Source organism: Podarcis erhardii, assembly GCF_964252035.2.
Source record: "Podarcis erhardii genome assembly, chromosome: 6".
Taxonomy (NCBI): Eukaryota; Metazoa; Chordata; class Lepidosauria; order Squamata; family Lacertidae; genus Podarcis; species Podarcis erhardii.
The window spans coordinates 57,474,126-57,497,861 of NC_138510.1; the positions used below are offsets into that span (position 1 = coordinate 57,474,126).

At 40.7% G+C, this 23,736-nt stretch overlaps 2 protein-coding genes across 2 annotated transcripts in view; one reads left to right on the plus strand and one right to left on the minus strand.

Moving 5' to 3' along the window:
- Nucleotides 1-5,826: 5,826 nt before the first annotated feature.
- Nucleotides 5,827-8,932, minus strand: COA7 (cytochrome c oxidase assembly factor 7). The gene is made up of 3 exons (XM_081866963.1): nucleotides 8,589-8,932; nucleotides 6,886-7,026; nucleotides 5,827-6,599 (listed from the first exon to the last, which is right to left on the minus strand). The coding sequence occupies exons 1-3, from the start codon at nucleotides 8,692-8,694 to the stop codon at nucleotides 6,148-6,150; spliced, it is 699 nt and encodes a 232-aa protein (XP_081723089.1). The 5' UTR covers nucleotides 8,695-8,932; the 3' UTR covers nucleotides 5,827-6,147.
- The window catches only part of ZYG11B (zyg-11 family member B, cell cycle regulator), a 29,894-nt gene continuing 13,167 nt past the window's right edge, over nucleotides 7,010-23,736 (plus strand). The window contains exons 1-4 of the mRNA XM_081866891.1: nucleotides 7,010-7,055; nucleotides 18,991-19,156; nucleotides 19,859-20,613; nucleotides 22,768-22,908. Of these exons, the coding sequence (XP_081723017.1) occupies nucleotides 19,144-19,156; nucleotides 19,859-20,613; nucleotides 22,768-22,908 (909 nt within the window). The 5' untranslated portion in view covers nucleotides 7,010-7,055; nucleotides 18,991-19,143. The remainder of the gene's footprint in view (nucleotides 7,056-18,990; nucleotides 19,157-19,858; nucleotides 20,614-22,767; nucleotides 22,909-23,736) is intronic.

Sequence of the window (23,736 nt, forward strand, 5' to 3'; positions counted from 1 at the left end):
GCTAATTTTCAACTACTTGTTTTTGAGCAGGTTCTTTCATATTGTGAAGAGTGTTGTTCTCTGCTTCTTTTCATAGCTCAATCCAATAATGTAAACCTCTCAGAAGTCCTAACTGCATTGATTTTGCTGCATTTTATTATGAACGGTCGAAAAAACATTACTGTGAGTTCAGCAAGAGTTCCAAGAAATGCTATCATCCAACCACTTCAAAGATAAATGAAATATACATATTAAGTATTTCATAGTATGTTTAGACAAATATATAAAAAAATATGCCCTCAGCTCATGCCCATGATAATCTATAATTCCTAGTGTCCCCAAAATTATTAAATAATCCCATAGGATTTGACTATTTAATATACACCCTATACAACCTGTTTCTTAAGATTTGATTTTCCAGAGGCAAATCTGAAGAATAATTTCTACTTTATCTCCTCTCTTGACACTAAGACTCTTGGCAAGGGGGATGTTGGCAAGACTGGGTGTCAGTTCTCCTTCACCAGTACAATCTGTATACTCTGTTTGTTGGGTCACAGTTCCCATCATCCCTGATCACTGGCTAAGCCTGCTGGGAATGATGGGAGTTGTGGTTCAGCAACATCTGGGGACCCAAATTTGAACAACGCTGATTACCCTTCAAGCTGGCTCACTCTGCTTCTCCCTTATCACTACTACTCCTACCTCTCCCCAACTGTTGCCCCATCCCATTGTGTCCCCTTCTCTCATCTTCAGTCTCTTTTGATGTCCTTGCAATCTCTGCTTGCAATTACTCAGCTCTCTCCTGCCCTGAAAAGTTCTTCTAGAAGCCCGATTCTAACTGTGGCTAGCAAGTTGTCTCCTCGTTTCTCATTATTTCACATTCCCATATTAGAATGGAGCACTGTGTGGGTTTGGTGGGGAAAGGGAAGGGAAGTTTTAATGTGTAAGCAGAAGTCATTCCACAAGTGCAATGACTTCACTGAATTTAACCCACATATCCTAATCCCCACCACCTCTGGTCATCCTTGTAACCATTGTAGATTCTGCGGTGAAAGGGAGATGATGCAATGTCAACAGAAACACCAAAACAATTCCACTTGGGGGTACTTGTGTCACTTGGGGGAAAGTATAATAAAGTTCAACAGCTAGCAGATAAAGGATCTTTGCTCCCATCTGTTGTTACTATCTACCAGTTTTCATATTGTCCTTCAGTGTGATAGACCAGTCTTCATGTTTTCCTTGTAAAACACTACAATGGATATAATCAAGGCAAAATTTCAATTCACCGACTTCTCATGTTTGATTCCAAAGAGAGTATTTATTTAAAATGCCAGTGAACTCAATAAATGGTAGTGGTATCCAACTGTGGACATCCGTCTTATTACTTCAAAGTTAATTGACTATTCTCAAATAGATCAGAGCTAAATTGATTCTGCATCCCAATGGGAACAGTGGATGATCTTTCCTTAACTGGAATCTAAAGAATTTAATTTAGCCACTGTCTCTTAAGAATGGTGTTGAGTTTTGGGTTTGTTTTTTTTAAGAGGCCTTTTGACAGAAGAGTAACGTTGATGAGTATTAATTGCTTGCATACCCTACTGGAACTAAATTTAACTATGTGTAAGAGAAATAAATGCATGTTCTTTTCTGTTTATACCCCTGCCTCCATCCACTACTACTTCTGTTGTTTCCCCTGCATTGAAATTTAGGCTGTAAGCTTTGGGGTTGTAAGCTGTCCGCTCATGCTCTGAAAAGCACGAGGAGCATTAATGACACTAAATAAAACCAAACCAAAATAAACTCAAAGTATAAATAATTAAAGTATTTTGTTCTGGAACAGATCATACATTTGAGTCACTACTTATGAAGCAAAAGGCGATGTAGAGACAAAGTCTTCAGAGGGAAGACTCTTTTTTTTTTTTAAGTTGCTTATTAAACCTAGCTCCACAGTAAAGCACCCTTACAGGATTTCAATGCAAGCTTTTAGGCATGGAAAAGGAACTGGTACCCCTTCATTTTATAGAAATTCTGTAACTGTAGTAAACAAGATGGTTTGCTTCCTCTAATTTGGGTGAGCATGTCTATTTACTAGTGTTTGGAAGTCACTTACATAGTAGCTACAAATGTTTTCCTCTGCTGACCACGTTCTCCATTTGGAAGGAACACACCTATTAGTTCCATGTCATCTGCATCAAATAATTAGAATTGATGGTTTATGTCACTCCTTTTGTTCCGAACCAAACAGGCAATACTGAAGTCTTGGTAAACAACAAAGAAGTTTCCAAAGCACCATCTGGGTATATACATTGCTTCAAGAAACAGATACAGGTTCTAATCAGGTTGAACAATTATATTCAAATAGAGTAGACACATCTGCAACTCTTAAATCCCATCAGGAATGGCATAGATTAAAGAACTGAAGTGCTGAGGAATTTGTGTATTTTCTTACTGACTTTGAAAACGTCTCATCCCTCTTTTGATTTGCTTATGAAGAATTTGATACCATTGTTATAAAGAAGCATAAGATACAAGTTGTAGGGTTAATAGCTGAACTCCTTCCTGATGGTGCTGATAAAATATTCATTTTTAAGATACAGGACACTGAATATTTATATAAGAAATTCAACAATTAACAAGCACAAGGCAGCAATGAAAGGAAGGTACTCAGCAGAAGTCAAACCTGTGGGATGATGCGGAAATAAGGCACATTAATAGAACTAAGGAATGTTTGAGTAATTATACTATCCACACTTATGATAGAAAACTGCAGGCTATAAGGAAGGCATGTAAGAAATACTGCCGAGAAACCTGGGAGATGTTTTATTTTTTGCTTTTATCAGTTACAACTGTTATTTGGACCCAAACCTAATTATTACAAATTACACTCACAGTTATTTCAGAATTCAAATCACCACCCTGAAGTGAATAAAAATGTGTTTCCTATACACAAACATATGAGACTAAAAAGGTAAATGTAATGTGAATTTTAAAACTAGAGTGCCTCCTAGTGACAGAAAAAGGTAGCAGATTATTCTGAAGAAGTTACTGGTAATTAAAGTAATAAACCGTGCACTGACTGATGTCACAAACTGATCCTACACAATCAGTCATGGATTCAGCTATTAAAGAACCCTTCAGAAATAGGAAAGAATACAAATTAACCGCTCAAATGCCATAGAAAACAGTTTACAAGCCAAGAGAGCTGAATGGTGTTCAGAAACAATTTTGATTCTCATGTTTTCTGAAGTGATATGTAGAAGTTTGAGGACTAGTGAATAGTTTTGTCGTCTTCATGAACATTCCTAATTGCCCACAGGGAAAAATAACTGCGTTGTGAAACATATTGCCCTACCTCACGTAGGCAAGGTGTCAGATGCATTTGTGAGCAGACAAATCACAAGCTTATTCCTGGAACTGCATGCTTGTGTGTTGCTCAATATTATGTGAACTGGGCCTGAATTTAAAATGAATTATGATCATAAGTGTCCCTTCTTTTGGCAACTTCTATAAGTCCCCCCCCCCCGATAATTTATATAAGTAGTCATCCATTTGCAATAGTAAATGGGAGACTGCTTATATAAACCAAAACCCAGCTGAAAATAATTTAATCTGCTACACTTAGATCACAAAATAAAGATTAGTGCATGGTAAGTATAGGAGTTGCCTAGAAACAGCATGGTTAAAAAAGTAAAGTTTCACATACTTATTCCCCATGTAAGCAAGAAATAAGATATTCAATTATATTATCACTCAATACAGTTATTCAAACCATATTCCCCTCAAAGCTTGTGCCACTGAAATTAATGGAATGTGCTTCCTAATTAATGCATTTGGTATTGATGGCTTTAATAGCATATTAGCACATCCCTTTACCCATCTGCAAAGTATTACATGAGTGGAGTTGGCCAGTTGCTTCTTTTTCTAAAGATACAATTTCTGCTTTCTGAAAATGAATAAAGGGGCTTGCTGCAGAAAAGAGTTTATTTAGAAACAACAGGGACTTCCGGGTTGGCGCCATCGCCGAATGGCGGACTCCCTCCGAGCTCCGGAGGGAGCCGGCTCGGCAGGGGCTGGGTCCTACCGCACCGGCGATGCGGGGACCCTTAAAAACCACGGCCACGGAGGCCGTGGACATGGAGACTCGGCTGGCACCGCTAGCGCCCTCCCGACTCGTGAAGGAGCCTTTTTAAAGGCTACGGATCGGGTGCCGGGGAGAAGCGTGGTGCTTTGAGTCCTCTGCTATCCCTGCCGAGCGAAGCCGCATGCCATCCGGCGGAGAGCGCTGACTTCTTCCATTGAGAATTCGGACTTTCAACAACAACCCGTGAGTAATTTGGAAACCGGGTTTAAAAGGAAAAACAAGAAATTTTTTTCGGATTTGATACGAGTCAGTCCCCCTCCCTATTGTAAACCTTCCAAAACAAGGACTGGGAAACCAAGGTCCAAAAAGAATTGTATTGCTGATAAAAATTAAGAATTCCACGATGGGAAATTACAAGAACTGTGCTGGAGGAAGAATTGAGGGAGAAGGAAAACGTAACCCCCCCCCCGGGAACCGGGGCGATTGAGGAGAGAGCCTGGTGAAAAGCGAAGGAGACTTTGACAGCTGTCAAAGTAGCTGTCAAAGTCGGAAATTCAAAGAGGACTTTAATACGAGGACTTTGCTGGTTAAATTTTGTTATAATTTGTTACAACCCGTTAAAATTTGGATACAAAATGGCGAAAACATGGATAACAATCGGACTTTTGGACTAGAGAAAACAAAGTTACAATAATCCCCCTAGAGGAGCTTCGGGACATTACAAAGAAGGTCGTAAGTGGAAAAATACCATCGGAATTTTACAGGACTGGTTATCTTCTGGGAAAGCTGCAAAACGGAAACAATATTGTGTCTACAGGGTGTTCAGCTAAAGGAGACAATAGAATTTTCTATTGAAGAAAGGAAGGGACTGAACGCAAGTTTTTGTTCCTGAACAACAATAACCCCTGCAGACTTACTAAATTTCTGAACTAGAACGTTTTAGTAGCGGAACAAGAGGGAACTGGACTACAATTTGGAAAGAACAATAGGGGGAGCGTTATTATAGATTTGATGCTAAATGGTTTAAAAATAATTCTAAAAATAATTATAAAAAGAAAAAGCCAGCAAGGAGTTGGGGGAAAAATGTGATTTATGGACTTTAAAAATTCCAGGCAGACAACATGGATTGGTGGTCAGGGGGAAACTAAACCGGGGACGGGAGGGGGGGGGGAGAAATAGAATCCAAAGGCTTGTCAACTATCTTCTGAAATGGGTTTCTTTTACTTACTACACTTTTTACTTCTTATTTTCTTATATTTCTATTGTGTGGGGTGTTTTTGATCATTAAAAAAAAAGGGAAATTGCGGAATGGAAAGGGGGTGGGCCCTGGGGAAAGAACTTTTGTTTTGTTAGTAAGGGTATTGATGAGGATTGTACAAATTTAAATTTAAATTCGATTAATGGTTTAAACAAACTAAGTTTTAATTAGAATTGAGAGCTTGTGGAGCCAACAATATGATAGGGGAATATGGTAGGGGTGGGGGAAAGAGGGAGTCCTGGAAAGTGGGTGTATGAAAATAAGGCTTTGAATGTATTTTAATCTTTTCTTTCTGTATTTCTGAAAATCTTAATAAATATTATTTTTAAAAAAAAAATATTTAGAAACAACAGATCCCACTGGACTGTTAACTCAGTGTATGTAATCCTGATGTATCTGAGAATTACATGCTAGAAACAATGGTTTAGTTTACAGCAGTTTTCACGTTACAGTTTTAAATACAGCATTTTCTCCTCTAAAGATTGAGCTCCCAAAAAAATCACCCATGTCCTAAAAATATTGGTTTTTCTTGTGTTTACAAAACAATAATTTGTACAGGCAAAAAGAGACACCCATTCACACAATTAATTTTTTTGAATCAAATTCTATTCTTCCCCCCCCCATCTCCTCCCGCTGGGTGGCTCCCAAAATTGGCTCACGGCAGGTGTTTGGAGAACCCCCTGAACAGCAGGCAGGGCGAGGAGAGGGGGAATCATTCTGTCTGGCAAGCAGCAATGTTGCAATACTGCAATGCTGAACTCCACCCAATGTCTGTGCGCTATTGTACAAAGTATGTTTCTTGAGAAAACTATAATTCACTTGACTGGGCTTACTCTCCAAATGTTAAGGATCTTGTAGCTGCCTGTTGTTCTTTGTGCAGGTCTTTTGCTCTATTCTTTAGGGTTTCTGCCTTGGCATCATTCTTCTCAACTCCGTCCCCTAGCTTGTACATTCGGCTAGCGTTGGCACATGCCCATATGTGTCCCAAGTCACACGCTTTCAGAGAGTATTCCAAAGCCTGGTTCATATTCTTTGGTATCCCAGGGGCTCCTTGTAGATATATTGCACTAAGGTTGAAACAGCTGGGGGCAAAACCACCATCACAAGCTTTACTGTAATAATCCCTGGCTAGGAGTGCGTTGGGCTTCTCATCATCATTGCCCCCTCCATCATGTGCCAACAGTCCAGTATTGTGACAAGCATCTATGGATTTCTTCCCACCTTTCTCACAAGACTTCAAAAAACAGTTGTAGGCAGTTTTCAAATCTGCAGGGAGCCCACCTGCAGGGAGAAAATGATTTGTTCTATACATAGTTCTTTTCACAGAATTATAGAATTGAAAGGGACCATAAGGATCATGTAGTAGTCCAACCCCCTACAATGCAGGAGTCCTTTACAACATCCCTGAAAGTAAGTCCAGTGCTACTCCCATACTGCAGCTAAAAGAGCTGAGGCAAAAAAACCATCCACTACACTGCGCTACATAAGCTTTCAATAACCTTACTTGGATTGCTTTTCCTTTTACATAGAGACACAATGGGTTGTAGAGAGGGATGTTCTTTCTTACCTTTTCCAGTAACATAGTAGGCTCCAAGTTTGTAGCAGCTCTCACTGTGCAGGTTTTTTTCACAATTGTCCTTTAGTACTTTAGCAGCTCCCTCAAAGTTTTTCTTTACTCCCTCTAGGTACTCAGCAAGACGGTGACAACCTGTGGTTTCACAATGAAGGAAACTTAAGGTATGATCATGCCATTCCCATTTTTGTGCTTCACTTGCAATCTTTGGTTTCTTCCTTGTTTGATTTTGTTTTTATCAGTTAGGACAGGGTGTTGATTGCCTCCAACATCTGCTACCTGGTAATGTAGTGAAAGGCATAAAATGGGCTGACTTCCGAGTCTGAAATCGGATTGACCAATAGGTCCTAATGCTATATTTCCATATAAAATAAAAAAGTAAAAAGGGACTGATCCCTACTGACTCAGTTTGGATGATCTAATCTTAAAGCCAAAATGTGAATGAAAACTTTATTCACACATACACCATCACTTTGAGGTGCAAAAAATCAAACCAGGAAGTCTCTAATTAGCCATGTTTCCTGTCTCTTCTGAATTCTGGAAACATGGGTTACTAGCTTCAGAAAATATGGGGAGAGTTAACTATGCTTTAAAGTTAGCTTAAGTTCCTTGCTTGTTCCAATGCTGGTAACCATAATTTCCTGGTTTGGTGGAAACAGGCAACTATGTGAAGTTTGACTGCTGGCTCAGCAAAGGGAGGAGCAAAGGGGCTGCGTGCACAGGTAACAAAATTAGAATACAGTACGCTGTGGGTTAAACCACAGAGCCTAGGACTTGCCGATCAGAAGGTCGGCGGTTCGAATCCCCGTGACGGGGTGAGCTCCGGTTGCTCAGTCGCTGCTCCTGCCAACCTAGCAGTTCGAAAGCACGTTAAAGTGCAAGTAGATAAATAGCTTACCTTCCCGGCAGGAAGGTAAACGGCGTTTCTGTGTGCTGCTCTGGTTCGCCAGAAGCGGCTTAGTCATGCTGGCCACATGACCTGGAAGCTGTACGCCGGCTCCCTTGGCCAATAAAGCGAAATGAGCGCCGCAACCCCAGTCGGCCACAATTGGACCTAATGGTCAGGGGTCCCTTTACCTTTTTACTGATTTGCCCAGTAGTCCTTTCCTTTGTGTTATAAGCTCCAGAGAACTTTTACCTAAATCCATTTGAAAGGCCTGTTGATCTTTGCTCATCTTCTTTTAGAGCAAAGATGGGGAACCAGATGTTGATGGCTGGAACAGATGGGCATTGTAGTCATCTAGAGGGTAATGGTTTTCTCACCACTGCTTCAGATTAAGGCTGCTTAAATTTGCAGCCACTGTTTGTTTTGAAAGCTGCTCATAATTTCAGTACTGCAGATACTATGGTAAAGCTTCCACTCAAAAACCTGAGGATGAAATACCCATATATTTTTTTAGTCTGCCACAAGGTTACAGATAAATCAAGGTGGCAGAATAAATGTGGGACCTGCTTTCATTATCTTTATGTAACCTATGCTTATGTGACACACCCAAGAAAAGAAACACATATTCAAAAGTAAACACCCTGAATTAATTGTGCAGACCTACGCACGTCTACTCAGAAATAAATCTCGCTGAGTTCAATGGGGCTTACTCCCAGGTAACTGGACAAAGAGGACTGCAGCCTGCATGTCCAGCGCTGGGGAAAACGTCGTAGACCAAACAATGTTGGCCACGGAGCTACCTCCACCTTACCGTCTGGATCTTTCTCCTTATAGCACTGGAAGCTGAACTCCACACCCAGATTGTCTAAGTACTCCTTCACCTCCTCTTCATCCTCGAAGTTGATCAGCCCAGCCATTTCTCTGCAAAGAAGGGAAGGGGAGGAAGGAAAACGCTCAGCATATACTCGCGCTTCTCCCTGCAAGGTGAAAGCGTTCCAGGAAATCTTGCCCCCCTGCACCAGGCGGAAGAAAATCAGCGACGTACACGGCACAGGCAACTTCCGCTCTGCCCTATGGAGGAAGCGAAGGGGTTGAAGAGGCGGGTGGGAGCCTGTTGAGGCGCAGCGCAAGCTATAAGCATAGGCATTCACACGGAAATAGCTGAAACTGCTCGTCCCAGTGACAAGTTGTAGAGGAGCAGCAGCTGTGTTAAGAGTGCAATCTTACACATATTTACCGGGGATTAAATTTCATTGTGCTCAGCGCGCTTACTCCCAGGAAAGCAATGCCACATGCATGTTTACATATTAGTGTAAGCTCCACGGAAACATGTAAACATGTATAGGATCGCGCTGTAAAACAGAAATCCCGCCCCCCAAAACCCCCTGCTTGTAGCAAGATGGGTTGTTTTCACGGACTCTAAGCCTACCTGAAAAGCACGAGTAGAATAGCAACAGTCTCTAATTTTTTTGTGCAAGGCTCAAATCTAAATGAACACAGTGACAATTCAAAACAGCGGTTACTAGTACAGTACAGTAATAACAAAACACCCCACCTTTGGTATGCTGCTTTAAAATATGCGTTGGAAGAGAAATCCCTGGTTTTGACTGAGCCGTTAATGTCATGATGAATACATCAAACTTGCTGTAAGGCTCCCAAAAAGGAAACCAAAGACGTGCAAAACTTCTTGCATATTTGGATTGGCGGGGCGGGGGACCTTGAATATGCTCATGCAAATATATAAGGAAATTCAGATTGAATGCTAATTTTGATGGCAGCTGCTTTTAGGACCATAACAGAGGCAGTTTCTCACATGGCTGGAGAACTCAGAAGCTTGCTCACAAATTTGTGACATTTTGGTTAATTGAAATAATTATGATAATACGGCTTTTTAATTCCCACCAACACCTTGTATGAATGATGAATCTCAAAATATGTGAGTAGAAGAGGGAGCTGGTTTTTCTCTAATCTAGTGCATTTATTGCCTGGAGGTTGTTTTACTGTACTTCAGTGGTAAAGAATAGGATTTTTTATGGTTTTATTCTCATTCCTGCTATTGATTTTTCTTTAAACTCTTTACTAACAGCGATTGCAACTAAACTCTGGTTTTATACGTACTGTTTTGCTGCGTGTGGTGTGGTGTTTTAAACTCCCCGTGTATGCCTCTTAGAAAGTGGCCTAGAAATTTTACAAAATATTTACCGGTATTTAATGTGTCAGAGATTATATCTGCCTCGAAGCGTCACTATCTAAGTCAGGATCCCTGTCTCGCGGTTGCTCTGCATTAAGGGGAACTACTCTGTACAGGCCTAGGGGCTTTCTTTTCTTTATTTTGAATGATTTGACTGAATGGCATCATTCAGTTATCTGTTATGGCCCCGGAAACCCGGGGGGACTGTCCATCACTCAGGCGGGCTGCCAGCCTATACCCACTTATCGGGAAGAGCAAGGAGCACTGAATTCAGTGGGAACTCCTGTCTGATAGCGTTGCACGACCAATGACATCTTTGCTCGGGCATGTTGGAAGGCTTCCCGGGTGCCGGAGCGCGTCTCCTTTAAAGGAGGCGGGAGCTGTGTGGGTGTTTGCTGGTGTTTCTTCTTTCGTTTTTTTCCGCCGGCTCTGCCGAGGCAAATTCACTTCCAGGTCGAGGGTGGCAGCTGGGCTGGGGGGCCCCGGCTCGCTCCTGTCGCTGGTCGGGGCCCGCCCCTGAAGAGCAGCAACAGCAACAGCCGCAAGAGACTGAGGACGGAGGGTCCCCGGCGCAGAAATGGTGAGGGGGCCGGGAGAGCGTGGCTCGGGGGTGGGAAGCGGAGAGCGCCGAGTATGTACGGAGAGGAAGGAGCGGGTGGGAGAAGCAGCCGCTTGGATTTCAGATCGATGGAAAAATCCGGAATACTCTTCCCTCCCCCTACCCCGGTATACCTATCTGAGCCGTCACAAATGCGGACCTTGCTTTGGCAAAGGCAGGAATCGCTCACCCGTCAGCCTCCATCTACCCAGACGGGGAGGGGGATTTTTGCGCGCGTTGAAGCCTGCCCAGTTTGATCAACGCCGAGGTGGATAATGGGTGTTAGCGGGGTGGTTCATCCCTGCCAGCCCACCTGAATAGGGATAAGGAGAGCGGGATGCGAATAAACCTGGTGGGAACTGGAGGGTAGCGCTAGGATCAGGCGATTGGAACAGGGGAGAATTCCCCGAGGGAAGTGCTTGGGAATATGGCTTGCCCAAGAGAAGGCTGTGCATTTCGACCAACAGATACCTGCCCCCCATTCCTACGCACCATTTGCTGCTGCGAATTTAGAAACACTATTCCTGCTGTAAACATAACATTGAAAGTTGAGGCTGGGAAGACCCGCTCTTAAGTCACCTTGACGGAGACTCTGACAGGCCACTGGCCTCGTAGCTTGGCTGGTTTTTGTAGCTATTGTAGTGCTGTTTTGTTGCCAGGCATCCCCGTGTGGTGAGAAAATAATCGCCAGCCTTCCTGGAAACTGAGAGGGGGTGGGCAAAGACTGACTGGGCCATATCATGCATTATTACAATAGCCACATGGAGAATCCTGTGGGACACTGCTGCAGAGTGACAGACTTGCTGCAAAGAAAAATTCAGTTTGGAAAACTGCTCACTACACAGGATAACCCTCTTGAACACAGGATGTATTGGAGTACTAGGACTGGCTGATTTAACAAGCTCTTTTATACATTATCGCTGCAGCTTCTAGTAATGTCACGCCACTTTTCACACAGCAGCCTCCATGTGCTTACATGTTGTAACTTCATGCCACTGAAGGGGAGGAATCCTGTGGACTCTAGTGTGTTAACTGGGTTGCTAGATGCCTAGGAAGACAGGGTCCCAATATGCTGAATAGTTTTGCAGAAGAATGAATCTTTGACTGTATGGTCAGCTTTGGCACTGTATCTGATTGTATCTGCTGTGTGAGAACAATTAACAATAGTAGTTAAACCATAATTTTTATATTGGAAAACAATGTGTATGGGAATGTTTAAAATATATCAGTTATTTTCATGTCACATTTTCATCACATAGCTATATAAAAATGGTCGTAAAAATAGCAGATTTTTCGAGGGCATGTGAAGTGGACATTGCAGTCTATTGGAATGTTTCAGACCACCCCGATCTCTGCAGAGCAGTGTGAGATTCCAGGAGTCTCAGCACAGCAGAGACTGTAGTGTCTTTATGAAATATGGTTTATTTACACAAATTTACACCTGAGTCCATCTGGAAAGAGGGTTCCGGGCATCACATCTCAAGAGGGACTTGCTCCCCACAGCAGCATAGCATTGGATTCAAAGGTAGCCAAAACACCATCTCTCTGTCTCCTCCACACAGCTGGTCCGACCATCAGCCTGCATGGCATCTTGCTCCACCCTTCTTTCCCCAAATTCTTGCTAAAATGCAACCCCTCCCATTTGCAGTTTAATATTGTAGAACTCTGTCATACAATTTCGCTGAACATGCTTATTGCCCCTAGAGTTCGGCACCTTAGGATGAACAAAAATGGTCCTTATCTGTGTGACAATTATGCTAGAAAATATAACCTACCATTTTGTTGTTTTTAAACTGAATGGTTACGCTTTTAAAATACTTTTGAGTGTAAGACACAACACGGTGTTGGGATGTGGACAGTCATATGAGTCTGAAGCTTTCCATTTGCTCTCCATAGAGAAATTGCTACATAAAGAATCCAATTGCAGTTAGACTAGCAGTGCATTTCTGAAGACACAGTAGTTTGCCTTATTTTTTTAAAAAAATAATAAGATTCTGAAGCAAATCTGATTTTAAATGAATATATATTAAGTGGCAGAATGGAGCTGCATTTTAAGTTCTCTTGTCTGCCCCCTCTCCTCACTCACTCCCTGGTTCAGAATGAAGGAGAAACATTAAAATTGTAGTTTCACAGCTTTATCACAGCTAGAATTATTGCTTTTCAAGAAGGTTTTAAATAATTCTAATGAATTTGGGAATGCTGTGGTGGTGGCCATAGATCAATTTATAGTTCAGCTACTAAAAATAGAGGCTGGCTGGTGAGGTCCCCCCCCCCCTTATTGTGCAATTAATCAGAGAGTTGTGGTCCTTGGCATACCATAAGAAAGTAATGATCTATATTTAATAAATAATCTAGAAAGCATTTTGTCAAAACACATACATTTACTTGGGATATATTATTTAAATAGAACACTTTCTTAAGATGTGTGCCTGGAACTGTTCTGAGAAAGTGAAGTTGAATAACATCCTCAATTCTTAGAACAGCTTGATCAAGGAGGGCAAGTTCAATTGGTTGTGCTTCAGGGAATTAACACCTGATCCATGTATTCTGTTAACCCAGTCCCCATGAACCAGATTGTTATCAAGGGCTGCTGATCCTGCAGCAGTGCAATCTTAATGGATGCCTGTCTTCTTTTAAACCCTTTAAACTTTTATACCATCATCATTGCGATCAATATGTTTGTTACGATGACGACAGTTATAAACACATACTTCTTTCATAGTTGACAGTTGCACCAGTCTCCCTTGCTCAATGTTTTGCTTAAAGCGTAGACCAAATACAGGGCCTGTGCTGAGAATATCCTAATGCTAATAGACTCTTGACTTTGTTATTCCATGTAGGAATAACATTCCATAGGGGCCATTAATTCTACTTCCTCTGCCAAACATTATTTCTTTTTCTTCTTCTTCTTCTTCTTCTTCTTCTTCTTCTTCTTCTTCTTCTTCTTCTTCTTTTTCTTTTTGTTGTCCTACCACAGCTGCTGGCAGAGAATGCCAAATCTAAAAATCAAGCTGAAAATAAATTTGCATTAAAACTTTACATTCCTTCACAAGCCAAAATATGTCTGTGCTGCTGGTATGTTTCTTTGTGCTGGAAGGTTTTCTAGAATGAAATTGTGATTTATATACAAAAATAGCTTGTGGGTAGTTCGACTGCTGCTATTTAGTCTAATTATTTTTATTGGCTACATATTCCCACAAGAATAATAAATTGACTGCTATAAGTTTGAAGCTTCTGAGACTATTACTTTATAATTATTTAAACTTTTGAAAACATTATTGTTCATCAGAATCACAAAACACATGTTTTTTACCAAATGGATATTCTCTGCCTACTTTCAAGTTATCACTGACTGAGAATATCCTTTTAGCCAGACAATCATTGCTGATCTCATTAGATTTTTCAAGCAGCAATGTGTGATTTGTTGTTGTTTAGTCGTTTAGTCGTGTCCGATTCTTCGTAACCCCATGGACCAGAGCACTGATTAGTGCTGGTTATTTTCATGAGCAAAGCACACTTGCTATCAGTAGGTGGAACTTTTTCTCTTGATCCATTCAGCTTCTAATCTTTGACCCACCTTGCTGACTCACTGTAGCTTATTTAATCAGTGGGGGAGAAATTCCTAGTAGTGGTAGCCTACCCCCCCAAGTGTTATTGCTCTGTGACCTATGGGTGCAATCTTCAGACCACAATCTGTTTTTGTGCAGTTCGTTGGTTGCTCATTTATCACAGCCACAATGCTGATAACTCAAAGTAAGTTCTTATTGCTTTTTCTTCTTCTAGCAATAAGATACTTTTTTATGTTGCACAATTGTAATACATGTTCAAAAACCAAGATTGAGCAGTGTTGTTGTTTTCTGGAGGAACGGTAAAACTCTGCAGGAGATGTGTGTGGTTGAAATTTAAATTCCCTTGCACATGTAGCTAAGAGAGATTTCTTTTTCAAATTAAAGGGAACTGCATATGCTGTGCCTTTATAAGGACTGAATGTGTTTTGTTTAACTGCTGGTTTGAGTTTATCAAGACACTTATGTGAGGCAGATGAAACACAAAATAACAGAAGATATTAAGCTGAAATAAAAGGGAAGTGCTGTTAAGCCAAGTTGGTGCATTGGGAAGAAATTAGCACTACTATTTTTAAAATTGGCTGGGGGAGTATGTGCTAGCCCACTGAGCCTGCTTTTTGTCTGTGGTGAAGGTGATTCACAGTGTTTGTATTATTCCCTTAAAGCTTTAGCGAAAGCTAAATTACTGAAGATTGCAGGCTTACATATAGGATATGCAAGTGAAATAGTGAATAACCTGGGCAATTCTTTGTATTAAGAAGGCGGCCTGATGTTATAGTCCTTTACTATCTTGGCTTAATTTAATATGATACATGCATCATGAGACCATGGAAATGGGAAAAGAAACAAAGCCAAGGAATCATTGTAGCTATATTTCAAAAGGGAAGTTGAATAACTTTCCTGTGTTCTGTGGTGGAATCTACACACATTTAAAAACCATTCTGAAAATGCTTGCTTTAAAGCATTTTTAAAAAAACATTGGATTTTCCTTAAGGCTCACCATCACCATCTAGTGTCACATTGTATATTGCACTTAAAACACACTTAAAACATTTTGGTGTAGTGGTTAAGAGCGGTAGTCTCGTAATCTGGGGAACCGGGTTCGCGTCTCCGCTCCTCCACCTGCAGCTGCTGGGTGACCTTGGGCCAGTCACACTTCTTTGAAGTCTCTCAGCCCCACTCACCTCACAGAGTGTTTGTTGTGGGGGAGGAAGGGAAAGGAGAATGTTAGCCGCTTTGAGACTCCTTAGGGTAGTGATAAAGCGGGATATCAAATCCAAACTCTTCTTCTTATTTGCAGCTGTGTCTTCTGACATCTTACTTCAGCAACTTTGTTAAAAGATTTGAAAATCTGGTTTAAGCACTAACATTTGACGGTTTGATATGAAAAACTTATTAGGGCATAGTTTGTTTATGATTTTCAGTTTTATACATTTCAATAATTTTACAGTCATTTTAACATTTTTAAACTCTATTTCCTTTCCCCTCTTTCTGAGGTTCCTTAACTTTATTTTTAATATTTTCTGCATATCCAGATTAACTTAATTTACTCATTTATTCATCTACTTTAAATATATACTCTTATAAAACTGCAGGCTATTACAATAATCCTGCCAGTGTTCTTATCTGTTTACAACTTGCTGTAATTCCATGATTGTCACTGGTGCATTCAAAATTGTCATTTTATCAATTGGTATTTTAGGTATTCCACTGTCCTCTAGATATTTTTTGTATTTCATCTAAATTGCCCTGTTCCACTTGTTATAATTCTGTATAAAAACTCACGAATTGATCTCTTATGTCTTTAGGATTTTCCACAACTCTACCTCCTATATTAATTTTATATAGGATTTCTCTTGCCTTTTTTAAAAAAAATAATATTTATTAAATTTTGTTTAACAATAAATATATATAAAAACATATCAATTTCAGATATCATCATTTCATAAACATCCTTGGACTTCCTCACGCCTCTTGTTCCTACTCTCTAGACTCATAAGTTTTACCAGCAAATTATTAACTTAATTTAGTTTATCTAATTAAAATTTCCCAATATTCAAATCTCAAATTTAATCTTTTAGATTTCTTTTGTCAAAGGTTAATTATAGGATACCATTTATCCACAATTTATCTTATTTTTCACTTACATTGACTTTTATACATAAAGGTTATTAATTTGTTAGAGCCTTGATGTTACAGATCTTACATTTTTCTTAACATTCATACAGTTTACAATGCTTTTGCAGATAATCTTTAAACTTCTTCCAGTTCTCCTCCTCCAATTCTTCTCCCTGGTCTCGGATTCTGCCAGTCATCTCATCCAGTTCCATATAGTCCATCAGTTGCATCTGCCATTCTTCCAGTGTGGGCAAGTCTTGAGTTTTCCAGCCTTTAGCAATGAGTATCCTTGCTGCTGTTGTAGCATACATAAAAAAGGTTCGGTCCTTCTTTTGCACACTCTGGCCGACAATGCCTAAAAGAAAGGCCTCTGGTTTCTTAGGGAAGGTATACTTAAATACCTTTTTCAGCTCATTGTATATCATTTCCCAGAAAGCCTTCACTCTAGGGCAAGTCCACCAGAGGTGAAAGAATGTTCCTTCAGCTTCTTTACACTTCCAACATTTATTGTCAGACAGATGGTATATCTTTGCGAGCTTGACTGGGGTCATGTACCACCTATATATCATTTTCATAATGTTTTCTTTCAAGGTATTACATGCCGTAAATTTCATACCGGTGGTCCATAACTTTTCCCAGTCAGCAAACATGATGTTATACCCTATGTCCTGTGCCCATTTTATCATAGCTGATTTGACCGTTTCATCCTGTGTATTCCATTTTAGCAGCAAGTTATACATTCTTGAAAGTATCTTAGAGCTGGGTTCTAACAGTTCTGTTTCTAACTTTGATTTTTCCACCTGAAATCCTATCTTTTTGTCCAACTTAAAGACTTCTTTAATCTGAGCATAATGTAACCAATCTCACACTTTATCTTTTATTTTCTCCATTTCTCTTGCCTTTTTTATTTGCTATACTGATAATTTCCATGGTTTATTAGCCTTAGGGTATAGGAAGAGAAAGGTGAGCTTGAGCAACTGAATCCTATCTTAAAAGCCATAATCCATGGAATAAAAAAAGAGTTGTAATGCTCTAAACTGCTTGAGCCAGTTTAGTTGAACATATTACTGTACTCCTAGTCATCAAATTAGGATTGTACTTCCAGCAGAAAATTGTAGCATTTATATATTATTGACTGTGAGTCCTGGAAGACCTGCTCCCTGCCTTTTCCCACCTGGCCTGGAAGGAGGGCAGGACCTTGACTGACTCCAGCTACAAAAGCTGAAGCTGCTGAAGAGGCCAGACACCAGCTTGACAGGCTCATAGTTAAATGTGCATTCTGTAGTTCACCTCCTTTGTGATGTTTTATTTTGAAATCTTTAAGATAACGTTTTAGTTTCCTGTTAATTATGTTGCTTGGAATGTATACTTTAAATTCAACTTTTTTGTGTAATATTTTATTATAGATTATTTTATGTGAAGTTTTAGTGTAGGTTGTAAACCGCTTTGAGATGTTTTCTTAAAAATATAGTCGTATAGCAATGAGACATGAATAATAATACTGATAATATACTACTACTACTACTACTACTACTACTACTACTACTAATTTTGCACTTAAATACAATTCTATGCATTATTCTTCAGAATTTCCTGGCTCTTATGGTGCCAGGGAATATCCTTGCCACTTGCATGAGAGCATTATGCATGCATAATTCTTGGTCCCTGCCACTTCTGACCCCTCTATATTTTTCTGCAATAATTGGGGAAGGACAGGGTAAAGATACCTTGTCTTCTCATCCCTCCTAGCCCCAGTGCTATTGAATCTGAGCCCTATTGAATCTGAACCAAAGGCCTATCTAGTTCAGCATCCTGTCCTGTTCTCATAGTGGCCAGCCAGATTTCTCTCTCTCTTTTTGCTATTACTGCAACTAATACCGTAATTATGCTAAGTGCTTATCATTACTTATCTCATTTATAAATTGCTTCCTATGAAGCACCTCAAAGTTATTTCAAATTACAATAAAAATATGCAAAACAACTACATAAAATCCAATACAGATGCTGACAAGGATAAAAATTCCACTTAGAAGTCTTGTTCAAAGAGGAAAGTCTTTAACATGTAGCCTGAGGACAAGAGATGGTGTCTGTCTAATATGTAGGGGAAGTACCAAATGGCAGGTGTTGCCACGCTAAAGACTTAATTTTGACATCATGCGCAATGAACCTCTTCGTGGAATGGCCTCCTCAAGGTGCCCCCTTCTGCAGAATGCAGTCACTAGTCAGGTATATAAGGGATGAGACAACTACCTCTGTGAAACCCGCAGGCCGGAAGTGAGTGCAACATCATCCTCTCCACTTGTGATTCCCAGCAACTGGTATTCAGAGGCAGAGTACTAGAGGTAGGGCATAGCCATTGTGCCTGGTAGCCTTTGCTACCTTTATATCCTCCATGGCTTTGTCTTAATTTATTTCCACTCTGACAATAAATGATTCTTAGGGCCGTAACTTGCAATTACTTCATTTCAGCCAATTTGTATTGTCTCAACTTTTTACATGCATGTGTAAAAGACTATTCCTATCATTGTCACATAAAACACCCTTCGAGTCCAATTTCTGCCTCCCAAAGGATCCTTTTAGCGGTGGTTGGAATTGTTCGCCCCTCACCCAGACCCTTCTGACAGTGATGGGAGCTTGCCCCCCACTGCAAATGATTTGTGGGGAGTTACTTGTTTTGTGATGGACTGTTGCTTTTCCTAAAAAACAATAAAATATCTGGCATTTTCTTTCTTTGTAACAGGAAGAGGCTTCACCATATTCTCTGCTTGACATCTGCTTAAATTACCTAACTTCCGACCTAGAGAAGTTTTGTACAGAAAGGCATGATGGTTCACTATGTTTGCAAGAGCCTGGAATATTTCCACAAGAAGTGGCTGACCGATTGCTGCGAACGATGGCATTTCACGGTAAACGAATTCACCTGGCGGTTCTGATTAAATGGAATGTTTGGAAATAGTGATTTGATTTACCTGCATGTTTGGACACATGACATCATTCTTTGGCGCTGCTTCAGCAGCTGTGGCACAAGTCAGATTTGTGCCATTAGATCTAATTGAGCCCTCTGGGTTAGGCAAGTAAGGCAGAGTCACAAGACTCTGCTACACTTAACTACTGAAAATTCATTTGTGCTGTTGAAAATCCTGGATGCAGAGTTGCACTCATTTCATAATATTTAGGGCTCAGTTATCTTCAGTATCTCTCCCTATCATGTCCCCTCTTTGGTTACATCTTTCTCTGCTGGAATAAAGCCCTTGCATTGTACAGTTGAGACTGCACATTGATTCTATGGGAGTCCTATGGGCACTGCGAGCTGGATCCTGTATGGCAATCTTATCTTTTCTATGCTGAAACTTGGCATACATTTTGGGTACCAAGCTTCAGCATGGCAAATGGTAGGATTATGTTGATGATGTTTCTCCAGTACCACATGCCTGTTGAAACCACTCTTGAGGGGGAAAAGGGAGGTTATCAGAATCAGGAGTGCATAAAACTCTCTCCTCTTCTTTGGCAAGCCTGTCCTTCTGTTCTAGGCCCAGTCTCTTTTTTCCAGTTTAAAAACAAAATCTGTGATAAGTTTGTTTGTTTACTGTTCTTCCCTCCCACCCCAGGACTGCTGAATGAAGCAACAGTGGGCATTTTTCGAGGGAATCAGATGCGCTTGAAACGAGCTTGTATCCGGAAAGCAAAAATCTCTGCAGTGGCTTTTCGGAAAGCGTTTTGCCACCATAAGCTGGTGGAGCTTGATGCCACTAAAGTGAATGCAGACATTACGATCACAGACATCATCAGTGGACTTGGCAGCAATAAATGGATCCAGCAAAACCTTCAATGCCTTGTGCTGAACTCATTAACTCTTTCCTTGGAAGACCCCTACGAAAGGTGCTTCAGTCAGCTGATGGGTCTCCGTGCTTTGAGCATTACCAATGTTCTCTTTTACAATGAAGACCTAGCGGACGTGGCTTCGCTTCCCAGATTAGAAAGCTTGGATATATCCAACACCTCAGTCACCGACATAACTGCACTGCTCGCCTGCAAGGATCGCCTCAAGTCTCTCACCATGCACCACCTGAAATGCTTGAAAATGACAACCACTCAGATTCTGGATGTCATCAGAGAGTTAAAATTCCTGAATCACCTTGACATTTCGGACGATAAACAGTTCACATCTGATATTGCACTTCGTTTGTTAGAACAGAAAGACATATTGCCCAACCTTACATCTTTGGACATTTCAGGAAGGAAGCATGTTACTGATGAAGCTGTAGAAGCATTTGTTAAACAGCGACCCTCAATGCAGTTTGTGGGCCTGCTGGCTACAGATGCTGGCTACTCATTATTTCTCTCTGGCGAAGGAAACTTAAAGGTTGGTATTTGTTTGTTACACAATTCTAAATAGTTGTCAACTAAGTTTGACTTGCCAGGGGGCGGGGCTCAGAACTTCAAATCCTGGTGATTAATGGGTCAGTTCTAATGGCTGTGTGTGTGTGTGTGTGTGTGTGTGTGAGAGAGAGAGAGAGAGAGAGAGAGAGAGAGATCGATCATTGGCTTCAGAGTGTTGCTAAACCACCAAGCCCCTAGATCAGCAAAAGGTCTACCACTCTGACAGTGTCATCGTTCACATTTTGCAGCATGAAAAGAACTAAATCTGCCCCCTCCACCAAATCTTGCAGCTGGGACTGAGGTGGAGCCCTGCAGGCTTTCCTCATTTCCAAAATGTATTGTTGGGAAATCAAGCCATTGCCATCCCTGTCCCTCTGTCTCTCAGCAGCAATTTACTGTATTCTGCTTGTTCTACTGCCCTCTTTACTCTGGGATTCAGTTGGTTGGTTCACTAAGGCTCATAGCTGTCAAAGTTTCCCTTTTTTAAAGGGAAATTCCCTTATTCCGAATAGGATTCCTCGCAAGAAAAGGGAAAAGTGGACAGCTATGCTAAGGCTCTGGGCACTGCTTCTTCCTCGTATAAACATCACTCATTGCCTGTTAGATTGGCTTACTGTTGTTGTTTTTTCATTGTAAGTTCCTCAGAGGTCTCAGTGGGGACATATGACAGGGTAGAAATTTCATAAATGCATAGTAAAATTATGCGCATGTAGAACATGAATCAAAGGAGCAGGCATGCCACCCCATTTTCCTGAGAATCTTCCACTGAAAGGTATTGCTACAAAAAACCTCTCAAACGGCCCTTTCTGCGTAGGAAATAGAGGCTTGTTTAGAGGGGAAATGGCACGTGTGCATGTATATTATTATTTTCTTTTACTTTTTCTGCTCCTTAACAGTTCTTGAGGAAAAACTGTGGTGTATAGGTTTTGAGGGGCATTATCTGATTGTTTTGCAGTTTCTCTGAGATGCCGTTTTTAAGGGTAAAGTTTAAGAGAAATGCAAGTGCTCATAGATGGTGTGCTGTCTTTGCCCCTGTAGAACACAGCATGAGAGAGGCTAGTCCCCCAAGAGGGCTTACCTCTTCTTCTGCAGCCTCATTTGTCACTTTCCTTTCCTTATGGTGTATAAAATTAGTTAACCTGTTCTTAACAGCCCCAGCACCATAGCAATGACCATAAGTTCAGCTGCTTTTATTGGCTGGCAGAGGACTATTGCTCAGCTATTCCCACCACCCACCACCTCCTGCCAAGGCGCACAGCAGGCAGAAGTGCCTGGTGCTGTGCTACTCTCCTTGAAGAAATGGAGAATAATTCCTTGCCCAGCAGCAAAGGAAATGGTGAAATGGTCATTCTGTACCTGCTAGTATGTTGTCTTTTGCAGCCCATGATCAACGTTACCTCTCTGCCTAGTTGATAATTCTTGAAATACTGCATCTACATTTATAGAACTGTACTGCTCAGTTAGGTCTGTAAAGACATGATTGGTAGCAATTTGTTAGCTGTGCATACAATATATAAATGGCACTGTAGATTGCATGAAGAGCAAAGACTGTTTTACTTATGCTTGATTGTCATATAAAACTGAGTGGAAACCTCAGTTCAGCAGAAATTGTCATACAACAACAAGAACAAGTAAACCTTGAAACATTTATATTATTTAATTACTTCAGCTTTCTTTTGCCACTACTGCAAACTCAGCGATGGAAAGAGGAGAAAATGCTGACAAAAGTGGACTGGCAGATGAAATTATTAGAGTATGCAGAGATGGCAAGATTGACAGGGAAAATCAGAACTCAAGAGGTTCAAAACTTCAATAGGGAATGGGACAAATATAGACTGTACTTAAAAGAACACTGTAATCCCTTGAGTTCTGTGACAGGCTTTTAGTAACTCTTGCAATGTTGGGATATTTTGGAGGACCATAATGTGGAAGAACTATAATATGCAGTTGATTTAGATATGTAAAGCACCCATGGAGGGGAGGAGGGAGGTCCTAAGATTCAGAAGAATCTTGTTTGATTTTAAAATTTAAATGTGGTAAATGTGAAATTTATTTTGTAAAATCAATAAAAAGTATATATTTAAAAAAACTACTGCAAACTCCAGTATGTTCTCTAGTATTTGTTCTTCTGTTCAAGGTGTCTGGAGAAGCCAATGAAACTCAGATTTCCGAAGCTCTGAAGCGTTACAGTGAGCGAGCGTTCTTTGTGAGAGAGGCACTCTTTCATCTCTTCAACCTTACACATATTATGGAAAAAACCAAACCAGAAATTCTAAAGGTAAAGCTATTTGAGACTGATAAGAAATCACCCTTTGCAGGCATACTTTGTAAAGGTAACCTTGGACTGTCTTCACTAAACTGCAGATAAAATCCAACAAAATGTGCGCGCACGCTGGTAAATTTGCAGGGGGTGGGGAGAGAAAAGAGGATACAATAAAGGTAAATAGTCAGAAGTTTAGATAAAAATGGATATACTATTTACATGGGTTATACTTACTTGAGGGGCATGAGGGATGTGTTGTGCAGAGAGAGAGAGAGAGAGAGAGAGAATTAATAAGATTGCCACTGGCATCGGGTTGGCCACTGTGAAAACAGGAAGTGGTGCTAGATGGGCCTTAGGTCTCATCTGGCAGGGCTGCTGTTACATTTTTGTGATGAAATGGTAGCCAGCTCCATTTAGTTCTGTCTTTGAATGTGGGTCACTGCCAAACAGCTGTGACCAAAAGTAGAGATTGCTGAATCCTCCCCTCCCCTCTGTCTTAGTGGTTCAGCATGGCTGGGAGGTGGGGAAGAATGCCTGGATGTAATCTAATGTATATGATCAGAAAATATATGCAAAGAGCACAATATACCTGCAGGTGAGTACTCTGGGTTTTCCTTCTCAAACGTTCCTCAGAATTTCTCTCCCACTGCCATAACAGTTTCCTCATAATTGCCACTCCTGGCAAATAAGAAGGGGAAAGGAGACGGCAGACCATCTGACTGATGTAATCTCCATTCAGGGAATGAAATGGTTGCTCTGTTCCTCTTTGCTTTGGAAGTTTTAATGGTACTGCAACAGGTTTTGGGTGGCGATGTGTAGATCTGTAGCAATGGCTTGTTTAAA

Bases quoted from the DNA above. Each gene is read 5' to 3' on its own strand.
- COA7 (XM_081866963.1), bottom strand. From the start codon at position 8,694: ATGGCTGGGCTGATCAACTTCGAGGATGAAGAGGAGGTGAAGGAGTAC. The intron at 7,027-8,588 runs GTAAGGTGGAGG...GTGAAACCACAG, and splicing joins TAAGGAGAAAGATCCAGACG to GTTGTCACCGTCTTGCTGAG. The intron at 6,600-6,885 runs GTAAGAAAGAAC...TTCTCCCTGCAG, and splicing joins CTACTATGTTACTGGAAAAG to GTGGGCTCCCTGCAGATTTG.